Source organism: Oratosquilla oratoria, chromosome 1, assembly GCF_046742065.1.
Source record: "Oratosquilla oratoria isolate Oo_2021 chromosome 1, ASM4674206v1, whole genome shotgun sequence".
In the NCBI taxonomy this organism is placed as follows: domain Eukaryota; kingdom Metazoa; phylum Arthropoda; class Malacostraca; order Stomatopoda; family Squillidae; genus Oratosquilla; species Oratosquilla oratoria.
Genome location: NC_134777.1, coordinates 55,199,427 through 55,225,373, shown reverse-complemented (window position 1 = coordinate 55,225,373; position 25,947 = coordinate 55,199,427). Strand labels below are relative to the sequence as shown.

Here is a 25,947-nt window from a genome sequence, read left to right as displayed (position 1 = left end):
TTAACTTTAAAAATTGTTCAAAAATATATATCAAGTAGGTTAAGAATGAATTTACTAATATTGTTAGATATAAGTATCACGATCATTTTCCAACAAGAATGATCAAAATTGCTTATTTACACACGAAGTTATAGTTACTTTTGTGCGAAAAAACTAGTTTTGAGAAAATAGCATTTTTATGTTTATATATTCACTACTCCATAAAAGTGCCTCCAAAGAGTATCAAATGCACATATCTACTTACATAATCCTTTGACCATTTCTGGGAAGTAAGCAGCAGATGTTCATTACATTTCTTTTGTACCCATGCCAGCTGAGAATCGTGACAATCCTAACCTTCCATATCCTTCACATAATGAATGGTACACATGCATTACAATCCCTTTGCTAAGGTGAGTATTCTTGCACTTCTCAGGTTCAGAATGGAGCAAAATACTTCGTCAACTATCACATCTGACATATTTAGTTATGGAGTAGTAAATTTATAAACAAGAAATGTATAAAACAGGATAGCACGTGGAGAAATTACGCACGCATACGCTGAACCCTTTTTCGATCGCACTGAGTGTGGTGACTGCTGCCTAACCTATCGTACAACAATATCAGAGTATAAAATTCTCAAAAACAAAAAACAAAAACGACAAAATACAAGGAAAACAAACCATAGCAAAGAAAGGGGCGTGGCTGACGGGCGGACCTTTAAATCTCTGGCCCTTTAAACCTGCCATTACCTGAGAAGGGTGGCGTTATATGTCTGGAAACCAGTCCCGCGGTGTTCAGGGACACCACACCAGTCCACACACGAAGTTTGACAAAATCGAGTAATTTTCACCGAAATGAGAGTTAACCCCCTTAAGTCAATCACTGGAACAACATTTGGACAAAACAAAGAAACTAATATTACAATATACAAACAATGCATACGCTCAGTGATGAATTATGCGAGTCCTGCATGGGCTCCTAATCTCAGTGAGACACACCACAACATCCTTCAAATCATACAAAACAAAGCCCTAAAAACAATTACAGGCTGCACAAATACAACACCTACAGACCATTTACACCATGAAACACAAGTCCTCAAAGTCAAGGACCACCTCAACATGAGAGGCACACAAACACTTGCTGCAGCCACCACAAACACATCACACCCGCTACACTACATAGCAGAACACCCACACACACCGAGAAACATTAAAACAACACCCAAAGACCTATATCACACACAGATACTCTCCTCTCTTCCTCCACAACCACCAAATACCAGCCTCCGGAAACATATTCATAATCATGTCACTCACCGCTCCATTAACACACTGAAAGACAACACACTGCTGCATGCCAGACCCCCTGATATCCACCCTTCTGAATCCTCTCTCCCGCAAAAGGACAGAGTCCACCTGGCCAGACTGCGGTGCAGCCACCACCCAGAACTTCTAAGCTACCAGAAGAGGCTGGATGACTGCATTGTGAACAGCTGCCCAGGATGTAACACTTCACCCCATACCATACAATACATAATGGAAGACTGCATTATACACAATCATGCACGCAAACACAACATGCACTCTATAAAGGATTTGTGGGAAAACCCAGTTTCGGCTGTGGCATTCCTTGGGGTGACGGGACTGCTCGGACAGACAGTCTAGGGAACGACAACAACAACACTGCCTGATGAGAGGGACATGCAGCCTTGTAGGAAACGGTTGTCTCTTGCTGTCAGTTGTCTTTTGTGCTTGCCCTCGTGCGCAACTATGAGTATGCCTTTTCCAGACAATGAACTAGTTAACATAAAATTTGTAGAAGCTGTGGAGAAATACAAATGTCTGTATGACACAACATCACCTCGGTACATCTTGAAGGATGAACAAGACAAGGCATGGAAATGCACAGCAGACATTTATGTGTGGCAACATGCTACCTTGGTCTGAAGTTGCCATGCCACTCGTCACATGCCACATCCAATATGCCACCTAAGTGTGAAAGTTCCCTTAGGGTCTCTGTTCATAGAGAAATGATGATACTTTATTATACCGTGACTGTCCCTCCATTATGCTGTCCCCAACCCCTAGTTACTGTCCTGTACTATTTCTCTGAATATTCATTTCCCTTTTTGCCTAACCCTGTGGTGAGGGAAAAGAATACTGCTACCAAATCTCCCCACTTGAGTTGTACGAGGCGACAAAAACCAGGATGGGGATAGGACTAGGCATCCTCCCTGTAGCCCCAAAGGGAACACTCCTAAAAAAAGCAAAGGCATAAGGTCTAGGAGTTTTCCAACCAGTACCCTAAGATTTGGGTCTTAAATTGTGGTACAGATGAGAGTAAAAAGGGAGAGACAGGCAGTATGTTTGTGAGAAGATGGATGTGTTGGTATTGAGTGAAACTAAGTTGAGAGGGAAGGGAGTGTGTGGTTGGGAGGTTCTCAGGAGTGAAGAGAGAATAGGTGGTTCAAATAATACATGGATGGGGTGGTGCAAGGGTATTGGGTAGGGGATTGGAGATGGTTAAAGAAAAGTGGAAGATAAACCAGTTGTTTGTTGACGACACTGTGCTTGTAGCAGGATCAGAGGGATTGAGGAAGTGAGTGACAGTTTGGGAGGGTATGCAAAAGAAGGAAGTTAAAGATAAATGTGGGTAAAAGTAAGGTGATGAGATGTACAAGGGGAGAAAGTGGCAGCAGACTGGAAGTGAGTATTAAGGGAGGGAGACTGGAGAAAGTGGATAGATTTAGTTACTTGGGGGCAAATGTGGCAGGAAAGGGAGGAGTGGAGGTAGAATGTAGATTGAGAAAAGCAAGTAAATGCCTTGGGGGATTAAAAAGTCTAATGAGAAATAGACATTTGGGAATGGATGCTAAGAGGAGATTGTATGGAGTGATTGTGCTGACAGTACTGAAGGCAGAAACCTGGAACATAAGAGAAGAGAGGAGTTTGAAATGAGGTACCTGAGAAATATGATAGGGGTTACTAGGCTGGATAGAGTGAGAAATAAGGTGAGGAAGAGAATGGGGGTGAAAAGGGAGTTTGGAGACAGGGTTGATGAAAGAGTATTGGGATGGTTTGGACACATGGAAAGAATGAGTGAAGAAAGACTAGTAAAAGAGGTGTGGAAGGAGTGAACATGAGGGGGTGAGCTAGGATGAGATGGATGGAGTAAAAGGGGCATTGGTAAAGAGGGGAATGTCTGTTGAGGAGGGACAGGAGAGGACATAAGACAGGGATGAATGGAGAATGGTGGTATATGGATGTTGTGATGCATGAGGTGGAATGGGTGAGGTAGTATGTGTGGGAAAAATTTGATACAGCCCGAAGGGATTTCTCCCCGTCTTCTCCTTTTCTGCATGAGGGGACAGAGAGGGGGGTCACTGATTTCATGAAGTGGCCTTGCTCTATCTTGTGACTACTTCTGACCCAGATCAGTGGGCAAGATGGGATGACCTGCCATCCAAGAGGATATGGAGGGGAATGGAATATGTTGGGGATGGAATGGGTGGAATTGGTTTTTATGCCTTTGTTTTTTGGCTACCTCCTTTGTACAGGGGAAAAAGCCTTTGGTACATGTATGTATGTACTTCCCACAATACCTTCCTGTCTACCCTGCCATAAGCTTTCTCCAAATTTCTAAAAGCCCAAAAATCATCTTAGCTTTTGCCAAAGCCTTCTCACAAAAATCTGATCCACACATCTACCTTTCCTAAACCCATTCTGGTTCTCCAATTACTCCTGTTCCTCTTAATTAAAATACTCCCAAAAGCCTTCCCAACTACAATCAACAAAATGATCCCTCTAAAACTGTTGTAGTCACATTTGGCCCCTTTTCCTTTGTAAAGCAGAACTATACAGGCAAGCCTTCGGCACTCCCCTCCCTTATGGGGTAGAAAAGACTTCAATTACAATACTCTAGACTTCTGTAAGAACATTTCAAAAATATGCCTACCATCTGTATAGGTTTAACTTGACCATTCAGCTTCTCACTATATGACTGAAGAATAATTTGACATTTGTAAATTTTTTAAACAAATGATGATGACATAAGTTGTTTCTACTCAAAGCATGTAAATACATACATATACCAAGGCCCTTTTCCCCCTTACAAGGGAGGTAGAAGTCATTGGCCTAAGTCAACTCCCAACCACTTCATCCCCACATACTCCACTCCCATTCACCACCCCTCCCTCTTCTTGGCTCGTGGTTGACAGGTCATCCCTGCATCTCACCCAATGCCCTGGTTCCGAAGCAATGCAGCAAGACACAGCACATCCACAGCAAGGCTGCTTTATACAATCAGTGACCCCCTCATGTAGAAAAAGAGATGGGGAGAAACCCCTCAAGGCTGCATCAAAACATCATTCACATATAATCCCTAACTCCCCACCCACTCCCTTGTATGCATCACCACATCATTCATACACAACCACTCTCCACTCGCCTCTACCTTCTGTCTTCTCCCTTCCTTTAGACACACATTAAGAACCTTAATATCCAGTCCACTATTACTATACCTCCTTTCTTGAGACACTGCATGATACCCATCTAACCCAGGTGCCTTACCTGCTCTTATAATTTTCAAAATTCTTTTGTTTTATTGCAACATCAAACATCCAAGTAAAAATTTGAAGGTTATCATACCAATCTGTAAGGCTTATGGAACATGGCAAGTACAGAAGAGTGAGGCTATTAGATCATGAAATGAAAGTATATGAATGTGTCATGGAATGAACTTCGAAAAACAGTACATATATATATACCTTTTATCTCTTATAAAGGAGGTGGCCAGCCAAGGTATACATCCAACTCACCCATTTTGCTCAGCGACTTGCGACTCATTCACAAACAGTGATATGCACAAACAACAATTGGCTTGTCCCCCACTTCCCTCCACTTTCACCAGTTGTAAATCCTTGCCTATATACTTAAAATTTAAATATCAAAGGGACCTAAATGAAACTCCTAGAAACAAATATAATATATAATTATTATTGAACAATGTAGACTCGGATTTCTTACACAAAACTCTTCTTTCTTGGTGGAACCAATGCTAGGTATCTGTAAGATGGATGTCAGAGGATCATCTTGCTGTCCACCTCCAATACCCAATATCCTTATCTCCATCTGGAGGTGCAGCTCCTAGATACAACAAGTCTCTAAACTAGGTCCAAGGTCTCTTTATCACACTGGCCTACTTTCCACCCACTTTTACATATAGAGGACAACCAGACTATGTCCCTAATCCCAGTTATTGAAAGAAGCTGACTCAAGCTAGTACAACACAGAAAATGGTCAAAAGTTTTTCCCAGAAATCTATAGGGGGACCTTGGGACTTGTTGATTACTGTGAGATTTGGGTTTCCAGTCAGAGAAACTCAACAATGGCTATTAATGTATTCTAATCTTGATCAACTAATGGCTTTTTGCTAGACACATCATTTTGATTCTCAGTAGTTTTTCTCTTTTTTCCCTTTTTATTTTTCTTTGTTTTTTGGTTCTCTTTACTGGCTGACCCTTCTGCTTCCACACTAGCATTCATGGTATTTTTTTTGCCTTTTGATTTCTTATTCTTCAGGGGTGCCTTAGGTTTGCCAGATTGTACTGCTTCCTGTTTCACGTCGCCTAAGCTTTCATCAAAGATGGCTTGTGGTGCAAAGTTGAAACCCTCAAGGTCTTCCAACACTTGTGTGCCCAGCTGCCGCTTCCTCTGATTTTTCCACTCTTGGGACCGTTTCTTCTTTCCAGGAACTGCTTTTGCTTCTTCAGGCTTGTCCTCTTTATCGAAAGTCATTTGACCCTCTCTGTTCTTCTTTGCCTCCTGTTTGGCTAATCTCTTCGCTATTTTCTTTTCATTTTTACTTTGTGATCTGTATGGAGAAGAGAAGTCAACTTAATGATTACATTAATACATATATATAACAAGGGTTTTCCCCCCTTACATTAATATATACATACATACATATACCAAAGGCTTTTAACCCCTTACAAGGGAGGTAGCCTAAATACAATGGCATAAAAACCACTCCCACCCATTCCATCCTGTACTCCACCCCCTCCCTCCCTCGTATCTTGGCTCCTGTTGGATGATGAATCATCCATGCATCGCACCCACTGCCCTGGGTCAAAAGCAGTGTAGCAAGACACAGCATATCCACAGCAAGGCCATTTCATTAAATTGGCGACACAACTCTCTGTCCCCTCATGCAGAAATGGAGAAGACAGAGAGAAATCCCTTCAGGCTGCGTCAATTTATTTCTCACCCATACTCTCTCACCCCCCCATCCCCCACCCACTCCCCCTCATATATCACAGCATCATCCACACACAACCATTCTCCATTCACCCCTATCTTCTGTCCTCTCCTGTCCTTCCTCAACAGACATTCCCCTCTTTCCCAATGCCCCTTTTACTCCATCCATCCATCTCATCCTAGGTTGCCCCCTCATGTTCACTCCTTCCACACCTCTTTTACTAGTCTTTCTTCACTCATTCTTTCCATGTGTCCAAACCATCCCAATACTCTTTCATCAACCCTATCTCCCAGCTCCCTTTTCACCTCTGCTCTCCTCCTCACATCCTTGTTTCTTACTCTAGTAGCCCCTACCTTACTTCTCAGGCATTTCATCTCAAACACATATAAATTCTTTCTCTCTTATGTTCCATGTTTCTGCCCCATACAATGCTGTTGGCACAATCACTCCTTCATACAATCTCCTCTTAACATCCATTCCCAAATGTCTATTTCTCACTATAATTTTTAATCCCCCAAAGCATTTACTTGCTTCTCTCAATCTACATTCTACCTCTATCTCCACTCCTCCTTTTCCTGCCACATTCACCCCTAAGTATTTAAAGCTATCCACTTCCTTCAGTCTCTCTCCCTTAACACTCACTTTCAATTTGCTGTCATCCTCTCCCCTTGTAATCTCATCACCTTACTTTTATCCAAATTTATCTTCAACTTCCTTCTTTTTCACAACTTCCCAAACATCACTAATGTCCTTAGTCCCTCCTATGATTGTGCTATAAGTACAGTGTCGTCAGCAAACAACTGTCTTATCTCCCATTTTTCTCCACTTTCTTTAACCATCTCTGATCCCTGGCCCATTACCCTTGCATTTACCTCACACCACCCATCCATGTATAAACTCAACAGCCAAGGAGACATGACACATCCCTGGTAAGTCCCGCCTTTACCTCAAACCTCTTGACTGCTCTTAAAAGCTTTCCTCCTATCCCATATATCTGCAATACCTTCGACAGTGCCTTACAACCTATCCTGTCATAATCTTTTTCTAAATCCATAAAGGCCCAAAAAACATCCTTACCTTTTCCTAAAGCTTTCTCACATACCTGCCTTACCACAAATATCTGATCCATATGACCCCTTTCCTAAACCCACTGTTCCTCACCAATTATACTTCCTCTGCTCCTCTCCTAATCCTCTCAATCAAAACACTCCCATAAGCCTTCCCAACTACATTCAACAAATTGATCCCTCTGAAACTACTACTCTCATACTTGTTCCCTTTTCCCTTGTCAAGTGAAATTATACAGGCACTCCAGCAATCTTCCCGTACTCTACCCTCTTTTAGACAGCCAGTCCACCATCACTGTACCTCCCTTATTTAGATACTGCATGACACCCATCCTCTTATCATTTTAATAACTGGTTTCACCTCACCTTTCCTTATTTCTCCATTGTCCTCATTAATTACTGGCATTTGCTTAGTGCTTCCCATTGCACATACTTTTCCCTCCCTATCCTTCTTCATACTTAGCAACTCCCTAAAATACTCTACTCATCCTCTTCTTACTGCTGCCTCTTCCATTATCATCTCTCCATCTGCACCTTTTACCTTTTCTTCTCTACTTGATTCTCCTCTTCCTCTCTTAATTTCCTTCCAAAACATCTTTTTACTTTAAAAAAATTGTCATATTCTTACCCTATTTTACATCTACTCTCCTTTATCTTATGCTTTGCTTCTCTTTTCTTTGTACCTCTCATATCATTCTCTCATCCTATTTTGCAACCAATTTGTGAATGCTTGTTTCTTCTCCATTACAATCTTGTTTCATACACCATCTTTGCACACCATGTGCCTCCCTCCTTGAAACACCCCCAACTCCTAGTTCTACTCCATCCTTCACTCCCACCCATTAGGTGTTTCAAGCTAACGTATGCTGGCATGGTGGAGGAAATGGAGATAGGAAACAGAAAGGACTAGAAATTAATTCACAGTCTAGACCTTAATCTTTTTTTCGTTAAGCACTTCAGTACAAATAAAATTCTTGCACGCAGCATCACTTGCCACATGTACGATGAATCACACTACTCACATTATGTAGTTACTGCTGTATTACTCATTCTTTTTTACCCTGAGTAATAATAAACACAGAAAATGTGATCAAACCAGTTCACAGAATCTGGGGTTAACTCAAGACGCCAACACTGGTATCCTTGTGTACCCACTCATGCTTCATGGTGCCTACATAGGCATCATTGTACTTAATAGGAAATGCACAAACATTTCTTATGTCAGTGTCTCATCTTAATGGAAAGTTCCAAAATTATATAAAACAGATAACAGTGCAAAGTTTCTTCACACAGATTTTCCACTTTGTGAAACTGAGGCAACAACTGACTGATTGATTCTACTTGAAGAGAGAAATACTTACATTTCAACTGCATGGATTTGCAAGGCTTGACAAAGTTGGTTGAATGGGAAACGCAGATCTTTGAAAGGTTTAAGTGAGACACGATCTCTTAGGGCAGTTATAGATCCTTCAAGTGCCTCCCAGTCCATGCCAAGATGAGGATGCTGCTTATGATACTGCAAATGGTAAGAGAAAATTACATTTATAACAAGTACAGTGACAACACCAACCCTACATTTTTTAGAAAACAAATCACTGTTGTCCATTTCAGGTGACAGGTCATTTGCACATAAACATGCTGGGAACAACCATGTGAATGGTTTTGGTAAACAATGTTATAAAACTTTCCACATTTATTCTTCTAGTGTTACATACATTTATACATATACCAATGGCTATTTCCCCCTTAAAAGGGAGGTAGCCAAAAAACAAAGGCATAAATTCCACTCCCACACATTCCATCCCCACACACTCCACTCCCATTCAACCCCCTCTCTCCCTCTTATCTTGGTTCTTCTGGATGACAGGTCATCCCTGGATCTTGCCCACTGCCCTGCGTCAGAAGCAGTGTAGCCCTCCCTCCCTCTCATCTTGGCTCCTCTTGGATGATGGGTCATCCCTGCATCTCACTCACTGCACTGGGTCAGAAGCAGTGTCGTAAGACACAGCACATCCACAGCAAGGCTGCTTCATTTAATCGGCCGTCCCCCTCTCCATCCCCTCATGCAGAAAAAGAGAAGATGGGGAGAAATCCCTTTCGGCTGTGTTAAAATATCATTCACACATACTCCCTCACCCCATCCCTCCCCACACTCCCATGCATCACAGCATTATATATACACAACCATTCTCCATTCACTTCCATCTTCTCCCTTCTTTCCTCAACAGATATTCCCCTCTTTCCTAATGCCCCTTGCTGTGGATGCGCTGTGTCTTACGACACTGCTTCTTACCCAGTGCAGTGAGCGAGATGCAGGGATGACCCATCATCCAAGAGGAGCCAAGATGAGAGGGAGGGAGGGGGGTGAATGGGCATGGAGTATGTGGGGATGGAATGAGTGGGAGTGGATTTTATGCCTTTGTTTTTTGGCTACCTCCCTTGTAAGGGGGAAAAAGCCTTTGGTATGTGTAAGTACAATTAACCCATTTATGAATGCTACTTATCTATTCTGTATTGTTAGACAATTTTATTTAGTTGAAGGTTAACAGTAGATTAAGATTTATCTTCATTAACCTGTTCATAGTGGGTGGGGTGGGGTGGTGAATGGGAGTGGAGTACGCAGGGATGAAATGGGTGGTAGTGGATTTATGTCTTTGACTTTGGCTACCTCCTTTGTAAGGGGGAAGCCCTTGGTGTATGTATGTCACCCAATGCCCCTTTTACCCCATCCATCTCATCCTACTAAGTATTTCAGCGGCTTTGACCCATCGTTTTTCGCTCATATTTCTAAAATAACCATTCACATCAGTATATATTAGCACAGCCTAATTCACACCCTGCCATAATTTTTGACGTTATAGTGCATTCACAAGTGTATTTAATTACGGCGTTTCCTCTTGATATTAAGTGTGTCGTAGCCGACACCCGTGAAGTAAATCGAACAGGTGAAGTCGTGACGTCATCACAAACTACCTCGAGTATCCCAAATTCACTTGTTCGATTTACTTCACGGGTGTCGGCTACGACACACTTAATATCTAGAGTAAACACCGTAATTACACTTGTGAATGCACTATAACGTCAAAAATTATGGCAGGGTGTGAATTAGGCTGTGCTAATATACCATGCTGATGTGAATGATTATTTCGGAAATATGAGCGAAAAACAATGGGTCAAAGCCGCTGAAATACTTAGTAGGTCATTCCCTCATATTCACCCTTTCCATACCTCTTTCACTAATCTTTCTTCACTCATTCTTTCCATGTGTCCAAAACCATCCCAATACCCTTTCATCAACCCTATCTTCCACCTCCCTTTCCACCCCCCTCTCCTACTCACCTAGTTTCTCACTCTATCCAGCTTAGTAACCCCTATCATACTTCTCAGGCATTTCATCTCAAACACATTCAAACTCCTACTCTCTTATGTTCCATGTTTCTGCCCCATACAGTGCTGTCAACACAATCACTCCATACAATCTCCTCTTAGCATCCATTCCCAAATGTCTACTTCTCATTACATTTTTCAATCCCTCATGGCATACTTGCTTCTCTCAATCTACATTCTACCTCCACCTCCACTCCTCCCTTTCCTGCCATATTCACACCCAGGTATCTAAAACTATCCACTTCCTCCAGTCTCTCCCTTAATACTCACCTCCAATTTGCAGCTACATTTTCTCCTTGTACATCTCATCACTTTTTGCCCACATTTATCTTCAATTTTCTTCTTTTGCACACCTTCCAAAACTCTGTAACTAACTTCCTTGATCCCTCCTCTGATCCTGCCACAAGCGCAGTGTCGTCAGCAAACAACAACTGGCTCATCTCCTACTTTCCTCAATTTTCTTTAACCATCTCCAATCTCCTGCCCATTACCCTTGTGTTTACCTCTCGCACCACTCCATCCACATATAAATCAAACAGACAAGGTGACACAACACATCCCTGACAAAGTCCCACCTTTATCTCAAACCACTCACTCTCTCCATTTCTGATTCTAACACAAGCTCTACTACTTTTATAAAAACTCTTGACTGCTCTTAACAGCTTTCCTCCTATCCCATATATCTGCAATACCTCCCACAGTGCCTTCCTGTCTACCATGTCATAAGCTTTTTCCAAATCCATAAAGGCCCAAAAACATCCTTACCTTTTCCTAAAGCTTTCTCACATATTTGTCTTAGCACAAAAATCTGATCCACACAACCCCTACCTCTAAACCCACATTGTTCCTCATTAATAACTCCCTCTGTTCCTCTCCTAATCCTCAATCAAAACACTCCTATAAACCTTTCCAACTGCACTAAACAAACTGATTCCCTCTGAAACTACTACTCTCACACCTGTCACTTTTTCCCTAATAAGGTGGCTATACATCACTACTCCAGTCCTCTGGCACTCTACCCTCTTTCAAACAAACAACCTCACCAGCCAGTCCACCATCACTGTACTTCCCTTTTTTAGACACTGAATGACACCCATCTAACCCAGGTGTTACAGAGGCCAAAATATTATGAATTAATGTAATAACCAATCCCTGGCAACTCATTCACCTAAACTTATGGTAAGTAAATCCTCCCACTCCCTCCCTGTTATTTCTTTTTTATTCATTGAACAGCTCCTCCACATTTCTCCATCTATCCATCCTTATAATGCCCATCACATTTCTTAAACACAGAACACCTCATACTACAATGCCCCATGCTAAAAATCCCCAGAAAACAACACAATATACCTTCCCTGAGCGATTTATAATCCTACCTAAAAGCCTAAGGTCTTCTGCAAGAGACCAGGGGCAATGGATTGACCGACTAATTGCCTATTTCTTAGAGCACTTTTCATTCCCCTAGATAGTTACTTGCTTCCCTTACTCTATTTCTATAATATATACTTCTTCAGACAATATTATTCCAGGCCCTACTTTGCTTACATATACTTAATGTGCTGTTTTACATACATCAAATGTCCACATTGTCAGCAACTTTACAAGGCAGCTTGCTTAGAGCCTATGCGATCTTACCTGTTTAATTATTTTTAAGGCACTAAACAAGTGTCCCAAGTAGTGAACTTTGACATGCTCTGGGCCCTCAATACCATCAAGCACCTAGAAAAGAGAACACTGATTATCACATAAGGAAAGAAAGAACAAAAGGAAGGAGTAAAAGAATATATATATATATCCATCACACTTTGTCAATAAAAGCAAAAATCTTCCTCTGATTCAGTCTCTAATGCAAAAATATTTTCTAAGCCTATACAATTTTTCTTTGAAAAGAAAATAGCTAATCACAATCTGTCAACACTTGCCTCCCTCTAGAGATGCAGCCCTGATGGGGTGGCACTCTCAACTGGGCCCATCATTTTCTCTATCAACTTAACAATCTTTCCTCCACTTTTCATATAACAAGACCTGACCCTTTATCCATGAGGAACTAAGATGAGAGGCCATAGGATGGGCATGGAATGGGTGGGAGTGGGTGCATGCCTTGACTGGCTACCTACTCTATAAGGGGAAGAACCCCTTGGTGTACACATAGATATAAGAACTAACAACCAGTGACTACTACTCTCTTTGTTCTCCCAGCCAGTGACACAGAAAGACCTGAGGACTGTTGCTTTCCTGTCAGTGAAACCTGAGGCAACAATTATGATAATTATCATCATCATTCCTTTGCCCCAAGCAAAGTTAGGAGGGGCAAACACATAAGTTTCAGATGGATATTGTGTGGGTGCAGAGTAGAGGAGTTTTAATACAACCACTTCCATAAGTGAGGATAGGATGGAAGCAAGTCGGAAGTAAATCTTAAAGAAAGAGTCTGGAGGAAGTGGATAGTTTTTATTATTTGGGGTCACATATGGCAGGAAATGAAGGAGTGGGGGTAGAGGTAAATTATTGATTAAAAAAAGCTAGTAAGGTCTTGGGGGTTCAAGAAGTGCCATGAGAAATAGGCATCTGGGAATGGATGCAAAGATAAGATTATGAAGGTGGTTGTGCCAATGACACTGTATGGAGACTTGGAATTTAGGAGAAGAAGAGAGGAAAAGATTAAATGTGTTTGTGATGAAGTGCCTGAGATGTATGGTAGGGGTTATAAGGTTGGACAGAGTGAGAAATGAGGAGGTGAGAAGAGAACTAGTGGAAAAGGAGATGGCAGATAGGGCTGATGAAAGAGTATTGGGATGGTTTGGACATATAGAAAGAATGAATGGAGAAATATTAGCAAAAGAGGTGGAGGGCATAGGTGGAGGAAGTGAACTTGAGGGGCCAACTGAGGATGAAATGGGTGGATGGGGTGAAAGGGGCTTTGAGCACAAAGGGAATGTCTGTTGAGCAAGGAAAAGAGAAGGAAGGGGATATGGGTGAGTGGAGAATGGCTGTGTACGGGTGATACTTTGATGCAATCCAAAGGGATTTTATCTCTGTCTTCTCTCTTTTCAATGTCGAGCAAGGAAGGGAAAGGGCAGGGAATGGGGGTGAGTTTGGAGTGGTTGTATGTGGATATTTTGACTCAGCCCAAAGGGAGTTCTCCCCATCTTCTCTATTTTCTACATGAAGGGACAGAGAGGGGGGCAGGGCATCGATTAAGTGAAGTGGCCTTGCTGTGGATGTACTGTGTCTTGTTCCATTTGCTTCTGACCCAGGCAATGGGCATGGATAAGAGGGGTGGTGGGGGTGGTGAAAGGGAGTGGAATGGGTGTGAGTGTGTGAGTGTCCTTGGTATATAGATAAACTTTGTTCATATAACTTCATTCACAGTTCCCAAGCCTTTCATTTCCAATGTGTCCACACAGGAGGATGAGAAGGGGGAAAAAACGAGGTTCCTAACACTCCTAGCTCACCTCTATAGTTTTTGTGGTTATTTCAGCCTCAAACTTTGTCATTGCCTCTGAGTCTACTCTGGATAATGCCTTATGATTCTTGTAAAGGAATTTTAGCATTTCCACTGCTTGTGTGCGCCGATACAATCGTGTAGAAGGATGAAACGCATGGTGAAGAAGTGTAGAGCTTAAGGTCCAGATGCTGCCACTATGCATTGTTAAAGGTCCCGTGAATGCAAGGATGGTTGGAATCACATCCTTACTAGAAAAAAAATATATAAACATACATAAATATAAATGCATCATACATCAATGAGTAAATTGTAAAAATTCATGTCATTATGCTATCCCATTTCTAGTAAGCCCTTGATAAACTATGCAACATGTTTCCCTAAATGGAATACAGAAAATAATTTCAGCCTTACTTGTTGGTAAAAAAGTTATCCAGATGTTGTGCAAGTACAGACATCACAGGATTATTGAGATTGTGAGCTTCATCCCCTAGAAGCTGTAGTCCACAACGTACAATAAATATACAAATGCTACCAATACACTTGCTTGAATCCAGAGGAACTATAAAAACAAAAGAGTAATTAAATTACATGCATCATTAACAGCTCTTTTTTACATTCTCTTATCAACTTCCAAATATATAGTCAAATAATGTCAGGAACTCTTTACTGACCTCCACTTACAACTGAAAAGAGGTATCACAAGAAATGATGTTACTATCTCCATCAAGAAATAAAGAATAAATTCATAAAAGTGGAAGGGAAAGTGGCTGATAATACCTTTGGCACAGTTTCCTAGAACATCATTAAGTGTTTCTACAACAGTCTCCAACCTGGCATCACCCGTCGAAGTACATTTTATTCGGCTCAGATACATAAGTAGGCTCCTGCAACCAGAAATGAAAGCCCAACATGTAAATGTCCATGACTACAAATGTGTTTCCTTAGTCTACTCATTTTCAACCATAAGATATATGAGAAATTCTTACTTTAGACGATTTCTAAACTGATCTTGTTTGTGGTCACTGCCCACCACTTGTAGTGCTGTCATAATTGGTATTATGATTGCCAAGGTGTTGCTCATACTTGGTTCTTCCTTCAGATATATGTCGAGCAAACCACACACTCTGTGGAAAACATTAACATGCTTTGAAATATCATTTTTCACAAATGTTAAAATTAATCACAACTTAATTGAACAAAGTATAACAAACCCTACATTGTTTATACTAGGTGACTAATATTTCCTATATATATATATATGAGAGAGAGAGAGAGAGAGAGAGAGAGAGAGAGAGAGCAAGCATATTGACCATTCCACTTCAATCTGTCTATATAAATATATATATATATATATATATATATATATATATATATATATATATATATAAAACTACCTACCTTGTCCTGAAGTTCATAACAGCTGTTTCATCTTTGGTCAGCCGTGTCTTATTCTTTTTCTTACGAGGTCCAAGATACTGTTTCATCACAGCACCCAACTCTGTGTCCAATTTGTTCATTTCTTCTGTAGTTAATGTGTCCATATCCACATCATTATCCTGCAAGACAAACACTAATATACTTCTGCCATACTGAGCAAGTTGATACATACCAAATTACCTTTTGAGGTACTTTATATATACAGTAGGCCCTCAACATTCGTGAGTTTCCAGCAGCACAAACATATTTACCAAAATTCACAAGAAAAAATAGCAAAGCAACCTATCACTGCTTCACTGCCCTACCTCCCTCATCCCCTCACCATCAGACTGCCACCAAAATTTGCATGAAAAAAAACAAACAAAGCAGCCAATCACTGTGTCACTACCCTTCCACCGATAATGCTCCAGGTCACCCAGTGTCACTTGATGGAATGTGCGACAACACTGAGGTTGTGTTTATGCAGCCAAACCCAACCTCCCTTATACAGCCTCTTGATCAGGGTGTGATAGCTGCCTTCAAAGCCTATTACACATGCAGATGCATGCAGAGGCTTCAGGTTCCATTGGATGCAAACCCTGACTTGAGTGTCATTCAATATTAGAAAAAATTCACTATTGCTGACTGCCTTTCAATTGTGTAGGAGTGCATTGGGGATCTGCACCCTCAAACAGTCAATGGTTGCTGGAGGGCACTGTGGCCGGAGTGTGTGTGCAATTTCATGGGCTTTGGTCCTCAGGAGGAGGTTAATGATGTGAAGATGGTGGAGCTAGCCAGGCTAGTTGGTGGTGAAGGGTTGAAGGACATGCAGGAGTATAAGGTGAGGGAACTGGTTGACGACCATGCCATGGCCTTAAATGATGATCAACTGTTAGAGATTGTGCAGTTAGACAATGAGGATGAAGAGGAAGATAGTATTGCTGAGGCTGATCACCCTCAAGCTCTCACTCTTGAAAAGCTGGGGAAAGCAATGAGGATGACAGCACAACTCAAACAATTATTGTATGACATAGATCCATCAATAGTGAGAGCATTGAAGGTGAGGAGCAATATTGATAAGAGCATTGCTCCTTACAAGACTTTTTGATGATATGAAGAGGAAATGGTCTCAGTTGCCAATCACAATGTATTTCACAAGGAAGCCTGCTGCTACCCCTATTGTTCCACCTGAACCTCAACCCAGACACTAGACTACCCATGTTATGCAGTTACATTCTATGTCATCTGATCCAGTTATTCATCATCAGTAACTGTATGGCTATCATCACCATCATCACTAGGTGGTGTGTTTTGTTTTTTCTACATATAACTATTATGTTATTAAACCATAACATGTGCAATATTTCATACTGTTTTTGGAGTTTTATGAATTATTAGGTTTATTTGATGAAGGAAACATTATTGTTAGGTAAAGGAAACCCTATTGTTATGTTAAGTAAACATCATTGTTACATATGTGTACATGTAATATGAGCACCAAACATTTGCATATTTTCAACTTTCACAGGGTTCTCGACCCCCTAACCCACCCTTCAGAATGTTGAGGGCCTACTGTGTATATGTGTGTGTGTGTGTGTGTGTGTGTATATATATATATATATATATATATATATATACATACATGCATTCACACACATACAAAGACAGGACACCACGAGCATAGCTCCCCTTCCCATAAGATACAACTACAGGTAGTTCTCGTTTTGTGCGTGTTCTGTTTGTGCGAATTCGCTAAGATGCGACATTAAAAATATTATAATTAATTAAAATTGTGCGATCTGTTCGCTAAGATGCGATTTGCCCCAACCGCATTTCAAACAGTGCGCCAGATACGTAGTTCCGCTGCCTGCCGACAGGCGGCCGCTCCCGCTCCCAGTTCAATGTTTACAGCCCTCTCGTGTGTTTGCAGTCACAGCCAGTCCAGCCAGTTTACTCATTCGTCAAAATGGCCCCAAAACGTCCTTCATCTTCTCCTGGAACCAGCAGCGGCCCTCCAGCTAAGAAAATACAGCGCAAGTCACTCTGGCTAAGAAAATGGAAATTTTGAGCCGGTATGACCAAGGACAAAAAAATTCGATCATATCCTATGCCTTGGGATTGGGGGAGAGCACACTGCGGCGCGTCCGAGACAATGCTGCAAAAATACGAGCAACTGTGGAAGCAGGTTCGTCTAGGACATTGCAGAGGGTAGCCTACAGCAGATCGTCGGCCATGGAGAGGATGGAAAAAATGCTGGCGAATTGGATTCAACACCAGAACAAGAACAGCATTCCTGTTAGTTTGGCCATCATTCAGGAAAAAGCTAAAAGCCTCATTAACGACATCGAAGGAAATGACGGGCCAAATACATCCTTCCAAGCAAGTTCTGGTTGGTTTGCAAAATTTAAGCTAAGACACGGGTTTCATAACATCAAAATGACCGGAGAAGCAGCATCAGCAGACACAGAATCGGCCAGGAAATTCCCAGAGATGCTTAAGAAGACCCTGGAAGAAGGACAATACTCATCCAAGCAAGTGTTCAATGTAGACGAGACCGGCCTTTACTGGAAGAAGATGCCAGCGAGGACGTACATTGCACAGGAGGAGAAGACGGCGCCTGGTTTTAAGGCGTCCAAGGACCGCCTGACGCTGCTGCTGGGGGCCAACGCTGAGGGGGACTGCAGGCTGAAGCCTGTCCTCATCTATCACTCTCAGAACCCCAGAGCCCTTAAGGTAAGATTGGTTTATTTACTATTTATTTATTTATTCTACAGTTCTTATGTTATTGTTATTGATTGTGTTAAATAATAAAATATTTAATACCGTTAATTAATCAGGGTTTGTGAAGTGTACACAAGTGACATTAAAAATACTTCGGTTTGTGATGCAAGCGACTGGCTTATATGTTTTCTTTGTTAAGAAAAAGGAGCGTGGCCACACCTTAATTCTCGGATAATTTGTGTGTTTCAGGGATATGACCGGGCTTTCCTGCCAGTCCATTGGTACGCCAACAAGAAGGGCTGGATGACTGGGAAAATATTCAGTGACTACTACAAGAACAAGTTGCACAGCGAGCTGAAAGCCTACTGCAACAAGGAAGGCATCCCCTTCAAGATCTTGTTGCTGGTAGACAATGCTCCCAGTCATCCAGCCAGTCTTGAAAATCTCAGCAACAACATCAAGCTGGCCTTTCTGCCTCCCAACACGACTTCTCTGCTGCAGCCCTGTGACCAGGGGCTGATTCAAACCTTCAAGTCCTACTACCTGAGGTCTACGATGGCTGCTGCAGTAAAGAAAACGAACGAGATGAACAAGACGCTGCGAGATTTCTGGAAGAATTTTACAATAAAAGATGCTGTAACCTTTATCAAGCAGTCCTGGGATGAAGTGCCAACGAAATGTCTGAATGGTGTTTGGAAAAAACTGTGTCCTCAGTTTGTTCATTCCTTCGAAGACTTCAATGTGGACGACATCGTTTCGAAGGCAAACAAGGACACAATCAGCTATGCCCAGGATTTAGGCCTTGATGAAGTGGAGGAAGAGGACATTGATCAACTGCTTCAGTCACACAGACAAGAATTGAGCAATGAAGACCTGCTGGACATCGAAGAAGAGAACAAGAGGGAAAGAGAAGAAGCAGAAGCGACGGCAGCGGCAGACAAGGCTGAGGGAGGACGGACGCTCACTGCCACTGTTATCAGTGAAGCATTAGGAAAAATAAAAGAATTTGCCATGCAAGAAGAACCCAACCCCAATGTTGAACAAAGCACCACAATCACAAGAAAATGTATGGACGTACTTTTCTGCTACACTCACATACAGACTGAATTTCAAAAGAAAAAATGCCAGACCACCATGCTGGAGTTTTTCAATAAACCGCCTGTGCAACCAGTGACAGAAGAGGAAGAGGAAGTGGATGACCCTGAAGCTATAGGAGAGGAAGTGGAAGTGGAAGTGGATGTGCCAGAGGAGGTGGACAGCACAGACGAAGATGGCGAGTGACTGTGAGGGACTGTGAGAAGTGAGGGAGCATCGTGTTGAGTGTTAATGGGTGCTTTATTTACACTTTATTTACACATTAGTGTTACTTATAGGTTTAGAACGATACATTTTTAGAACATGTTCACTTTATTAGTCAAATAAATGTGTTTTTCGTTCAAAAAAATGGAAGTTTTTTGGGCCAAAACCGCATCCCCCCATTATCCATTGTTTCTTATGGGGAAAAGGTTTTTGTGCAAATTGAGTTTGTGCAATGCCTGTAGGAACACATATCTCGCACAAAACGAGAAATACCTGTAGGTAAATACATACAAGAGGAGGATCAAGAGATGGAAAAAGAAAGAGAAAGTGCATAGAATAGGACTATACTCTAAAGAAAAAATAGACCTCTGAAAATTAAACTAAGTTCTCACATGATAGCGGAAGTACTAACAAAAACAGCAAAGTTGGCAAAAAGTGAAAATTACAAAAAATATATGCATAAAATAGGAAATGAGCAATGAGGAAAAAGAGACAAAAAGACATTAAAAAATTAAGCTACAGAGAGACCTGGACAAAGTCAGGAAATGGAGTCAAGAGTGAACTTCAACATTAAAACCTGTACAAAGGAGGTAAAGAAAGTTAACTCTGAAAAGGACCTAGGAGTAATTATCACCAAAGACATGTGCCCAGACAAGCAGATAAACAAAATAGTTTGAGAAACCAACAATTTACTAAGATCAATAAAGGTGGCTTTTACTTACTTGGATGAAGTAATGGTAAAAAAAAAAATATTAGTCACACTGATAAGACCAAGATTGGAGTACGCTGTGACACTATGGACACCCAGTGCAAAAAAGAATATAAGGAAATTAGAAAGAATCCTTCCTCTCACTGCCTTCTCTTCCATTATCATCTCTCCATCTGCACCTTTTACCTTTTCTTCTCTACTTGACTTGTCTCCTCTTCCTCTTTTAATTTCTTGCCAAAACATCTTTTCATTACTTTCAAAATTTTCTGTCATACTCTTACCCCATTTCACATCTGCTCTCCTCTTTGCTTCCTTTATCTTATGCTTAACTTCCTTTCTCTTTACTTTGTACCTCTCATACGATTCCCTTGTCCTAATTTGTAGCCAATCTATGAATGCCTGCTTCTTCTCTTCTACACCCTTCTTTGCTTCCTCATCCCACCACTCACTACCCTTCCTTTTATTTCCTCCTGCCCTCCTTGTTCCACACACCATCTTTGCACACCTTATGACTCTCTCCTTGAACCATCCCCATTCCTCCTCCACTCCTAGTTCTACTCTATCCTTCACTCCCTCCCACTCCTCTCTCAGCTTCTTCTTATACTCATTCTCCTTTTCTTTCTCATTTAAGCAGTTCACTCTAAGTACCTCCCTACCTTCTGCCCCTTTTCCTCTTTCTCCACCTATTCTCCACTCTCAATTTACTTTCCACCAGAAAATGATCTGATATTCCCCCACTCTCTCCCCTTAGAACATGTACATCCTTAACTCTTCCTACCATACTCCTGGTCACCAATATATAGTCCATTAACCTCTTCACTACGGGGCACATCGCACGTCTGGCAGCATTAGCTGCCCAATGTGCGATGTTGCGTCATAATAATCGCATTATAAAAAATAAAGTCAGTGCTCAATCGTCCGTTCTCTTTCACCCATGTATTTTGATAACCATAGAAAACTGATGAAGCCAGTTTAGAGAGAATGAGAATTACGTAGGTACGACTACAATAAATATAATCAAGATGGCGACTTTGGCATCAGCGAGTACCCACTTGCTCCTTATGCCGCCTACGTAGGCGGCACCGTATGGAAGTGGTTAATGCTCTATCTGCCATCCTTCCACCCACCACCCTCTCCCATGTGTACTTATGCTTGACTTTCTTCCTAAACACTGTATTTGCTATCATCAACTTTCTTTCAAGACACATCTCCACCATCAATTCTCCACTATGATTTTTACCTGGAACTCCATACTTCCCAATCACTCCATTTATTGGTTCACTTCCTACCCTAGCATTAAGGTCTCCCAAAAAAAAACATTGACATTTCTCCCTAATCCCTCTATGCACTCATTTATATCTACTCAAAAAGCCTCCCTTTCCTCTACGCTCTTCTCACTACCAGGTCCATTACACTTACAAAAACCCACATCTCCCTTCCCAGCTTCACCTTCATCCACATCAACCTTGATGAAACCTCCTTCCACTCCACTACATGCTTACTTATCTCTTCACTTACTAGTATAGCCACCCCTTCTCCCTCATCCTCTCTTCACTCCTGAGTACCTCCCAGCTACACTCCCAAACTCACACTTGCCCTTCCCTTTCACTTTAGTTTCACTCAAAGCCAGCACATCCATCTTTCTTCTCACAAACATACTGCCTATCTCTTCCCTTTTACTCTCGTCTGTACCATATCCATACATACATACATATACCAAGGCTTTTCCCCTTACAAGGGAGGTAGCCAAAAAGGAAAAGGCATAAAATCAGTCCCACCCATTCCATCCCTAAATACACTCCACACCCCCTCCACCCTCCCTCTTATCTTAGCACCTCCTGGATGATGGGTCATCCCTGCACCTTGTCCACTGCCCTGGGTCAGAAGCAGTGTCGCAAGACACAGCACATCCACAGCAAGGCCGCTTCATTAAATCGGCGACCCCCCCTCTCCGTCCCCCCATGCATAAAAGGAGAAGAAGGGGAGAAATCCCTTTGGGCTGCGTCAAATTTTGCTCACACATACTACCTCATCCCCCATCCCCCTGCCCATTCCACCTCATGCAATCACAACATCATCCATATACAACCATTCTCCATTCACCCCTGTCTTCTGTCCTCTCCCGTCCTTCCTCAACAGACATTCCCCTCTTCGCCAAAACCCCTTTCACCCCATCTATCCACCTCATCCTAGGACGTCCCCTCATGTTCACTCCCTCCACATCTGCCTTCCATACCTCTTTTACTAGTCTTTCTTCACTCATTTTTCCATGTGTCCAAACCATCCTAATACTCTTTCATCAACCCTATCTCCCAACTCCCTTTCCACCCCCGTTCTCCTCCTCACTTCCTCATTTCTCACTCTATCTAGCCTAGTAACCCCCATCATACTTCTCAGACACCTCATCTCAAACACCTTCTCTCTTCCCCTCTTATGTTCCATGTTTCTGCCCCATACAGTGCTGTTGGCACAATCACTCCTTCATATAGTCTCCTCTTAGCCTCCATTCCCAAATGTCTATTCCTCATTACACTCTTCAATCCACCAAGGCATTTACTTGCTTCTCTCAATCTACATTCTACCTCCACCTTCACTCCACCTTTTCCTGCCACATTTGCACCCAAGTATCTAAAACTATCCACTTCCTCCAGTCGCTCTCCCTTTATGCTCACTTCCAGTCTACTGCCACTTTCACCCCTTGTACATCTCATCACCTTACTTTTACCCACATTTATCTTTAGCTTTCTTCTATCACATACCCTCCCAAACTCTGACACCAACTTCCTCAATCCCTCTTCCGATCCTGCCACAAGTGCAGTGTCGTCCGCAAACAACAGCTCACATTAACCATATCCACTCACATTAAAAGACCCAAACCTTAGGGTACTGGTTGGAAAACTCCCAGACCCTCTTATGCCTTTCCTTTTTTTAGGAATGTCCCCTTTGGGGCTACAGGTAGCAAGACTCCTAATCCCATCTCCCGTCCTGTTTTTTGTCGCCTCTTACTACTCAAGTGGAAAGACTTGGTGGTAGCTTTCTCTTCCCCCACCACAGGGTAGGCAAAATAAAGGAAATGAATGTTCAGAGAATTGGTACAGGACAGTAACAAGGGGTTGGGGGTCAGCATAACGGTGGAACAGTCGTAGTATAAAAGTATCATCCTTTCTCTATGAACAGTTTTCCTCTATCATAGACAAAATGATGTGTGGCTCTGGTCCGTAGGGGCACCCATATAGACCCTAAAGTATACACTGCATGCTACTCTGCCACAATAACATGCAGCCAATACCCCCGACGGGGTATATATATGTATATATATTTACATATACACACACACCAAGGGATTTTCCCCCTTACCAGGGAGGTAGCCAATGACAAAAGGTATATACCCACCCCCATTCACCACCCTTTCCTTCCTCTCATCTTAGCTTCTCATGGATGACAGGTCATCCCTGTATCCCACCCACTGCCCTGGGTCAGAAGCAATGCAGCAAGACACAGTACATCCACCACAAGGCTACTTCACTTAATTGGCAACCTCCCCTTCTCTGCCACCTCATGCAGAAAAATTGCAGATAGGGAGAAATCCCTTTAGGCTGCGTCAAAATATTATTCACACATAAACACTCCCTAACCTCCCCCATCTCCACCCACTCCTTTCCTTGCATCACAGTATAATCTATACACAGCCATTCTCTACTCATCCCTATTTTCTTCCTTCCCTGATTCAACAGAACTCCCTCATGTTCACTCCATCCACCTCTGCCTTCCACACCTCTTTTGTTAATTTTTCTTCACTCATTCTTTCCATGTGTCCAAGCCATCCCAACACTCTATCACAACCCTATATCCCATCTCTTTTTCCACTCCTACTCTCCTCCTCACCTCCTCATTTCTCACTCTATCAAACATTGTAATCCCTACCATACTTTTCAGACATTTCATCTTACATACATACATACATATACCAAGGCTTTTCCCCCTTCCAAGGGAGGTAGCCAAAAAGGGAAAGGCATAAAAACACTCCCACCCATTTCATCCCTAAATACACTCCACACCCCTCCCACCCTTCCTCTCATCTGAGCACCTCCTGGATGACGGGTCATCCCTGCACCCTGCCCACCGCCCTGGGTCAGAAGCAGTGTCGCAAGACACAGTACATCCACAGCCAGGGCCGCTTCATTTAATCGGCGACCCCCCCTCTCCGTCCCCCTTTGCATATAAGGCGAGGACGGGGAGAAATCCCTTCGGGCTGCGTCAAAATTTACTCACACATACTACCCCACCCCCCACTTCCCCGCCCATTCCTCCTCATTTCATCTTAAACACATTTAAACTTTTATTCCCTCTTTTAAATTCCATGGGAAGTGAGCTAGTTGTTGCTTGCTGATGACACTGCACTTGTGGCAGGGTCAGTGGGGAACTGAGGGAGTTAGTGATGGAGTTTGGGAAGGTATGTGATAGGAGAAAGTTGATGGTAAATGTGGGTAAAAGTAAGGTGATGAGATGCACAAGGGGAGAGGATGGCAGCAATCTGGAAGTAAGTCTTAAAGGAGAGAGGCTGGAGGAAGTGGATAGGTTTAGGTACTGGGGGTCACATGTGGCTTGAAAGGGAGGAGTGGAGGTAAATTCTAGATTGAGAGAAGCAAGAAGTGCCTTTGGGGGATTAAAAAGTGTAATAAGAAATAGGCATGGGGCAAGGATGACCCTTCATCAACATGGAGTTAAGATACAAGGGAAACAATTGGGTGATGGATTGGAGTGGGATGGGTGGATGTTGGTGCATACCTTGGCTGGCTACCACTCATAGAAGGGGGAAGAAACCTTTAAATAATATTAAAAACAATGATTCAAGTACATGATCTAGGATGCATCATACCTCAACATCACCTCCCAAAACAGTCATCATCTTTCTCTTCATTTCAAGTAACTTGTCTCCACTTCCATCATCTGCCAACTCCTGATCTGCTGTATCATCTACATCCTCAGCTTCTTCTTTGTCATCATCATTTTCTTCATCATCTTCCTCTTCCTCCTCTTCCTCTTCATCATCACCATCATCTTCATTATCATCCTCATCATCATTACTGTCATCTGAACCTGAGTCTGATTCTTCCTGTGTTTCCCATCCATCCTCCTCCTCCTCGTCCTCCTCCTCCACTAGCGGTAAATCTTCAATGCCCTTCTTCCCTCTCCCAATAAGGTCTTCCTGCCTATTGGGGTTTAGGACATCAGCTATAGTAAGAAGTGCTGTTGGCGTCATGACTGGACACAACAACCTAGAAGGAAAATAATTGGTTAGTTACAGATACCAAATATGCTCTTTGAGGAACCTTGCACATAAAATCAAATTTCTCTTGAAAAACAGCATGTTTTCACATACAATCTTATTACAAGTTACACTTGATACACACATACATATACCAAGAGCTTTTTCCCCCCTTACATGGGAAATAGCCGAAGTCAAAGGCATATCCACTCCCACTCGTTTCATCCGTACACACTCCACTCCCATTCACCATCCCTCCCTCCCTCTTTTCTTGGCTACTCCTGGATGACAGGTCATCCCTGCACTCACCTACTGCCCTGGGTCAGAAGCAATCCATCTTCTTTTTTTCTGCATGATTTAATGAAGCGGCCTTGCTGTGGATGTGCTCCGT

At 42.3% G+C, this 25,947-nt stretch overlaps 1 protein-coding gene across 1 annotated transcript in view; it reads right to left on the bottom strand.

The window, feature by feature from the left end:
• Nucleotides 1–4,957: 4,957 nt before the first annotated feature.
• Nucleotides 4,958–25,947, bottom strand: part of Mybbp1A (MYB binding protein 1a) — a 73,859-nt gene continuing 52,869 nt past the window's right edge. The window contains exons 11-19 of the mRNA XM_076184650.1: nucleotides 25,167–25,566; nucleotides 15,541–15,698; nucleotides 15,129–15,266; nucleotides 14,920–15,026; nucleotides 14,554–14,701; nucleotides 14,150–14,390; nucleotides 12,330–12,413; nucleotides 8,669–8,823; nucleotides 4,958–5,856 (exon numbers count right to left, since the gene is read on the bottom strand). Coding sequence (XP_076040765.1) covers nucleotides 5,388–5,856; nucleotides 8,669–8,823; nucleotides 12,330–12,413; nucleotides 14,150–14,390; nucleotides 14,554–14,701; nucleotides 14,920–15,026; nucleotides 15,129–15,266; nucleotides 15,541–15,698; nucleotides 25,167–25,566 — 1,900 coding nt within the window. The 3' untranslated portion in view covers nucleotides 4,958–5,387. The remainder of the gene's footprint in view (nucleotides 5,857–8,668; nucleotides 8,824–12,329; nucleotides 12,414–14,149; nucleotides 14,391–14,553; nucleotides 14,702–14,919; nucleotides 15,027–15,128; nucleotides 15,267–15,540; nucleotides 15,699–25,166; nucleotides 25,567–25,947) is intronic.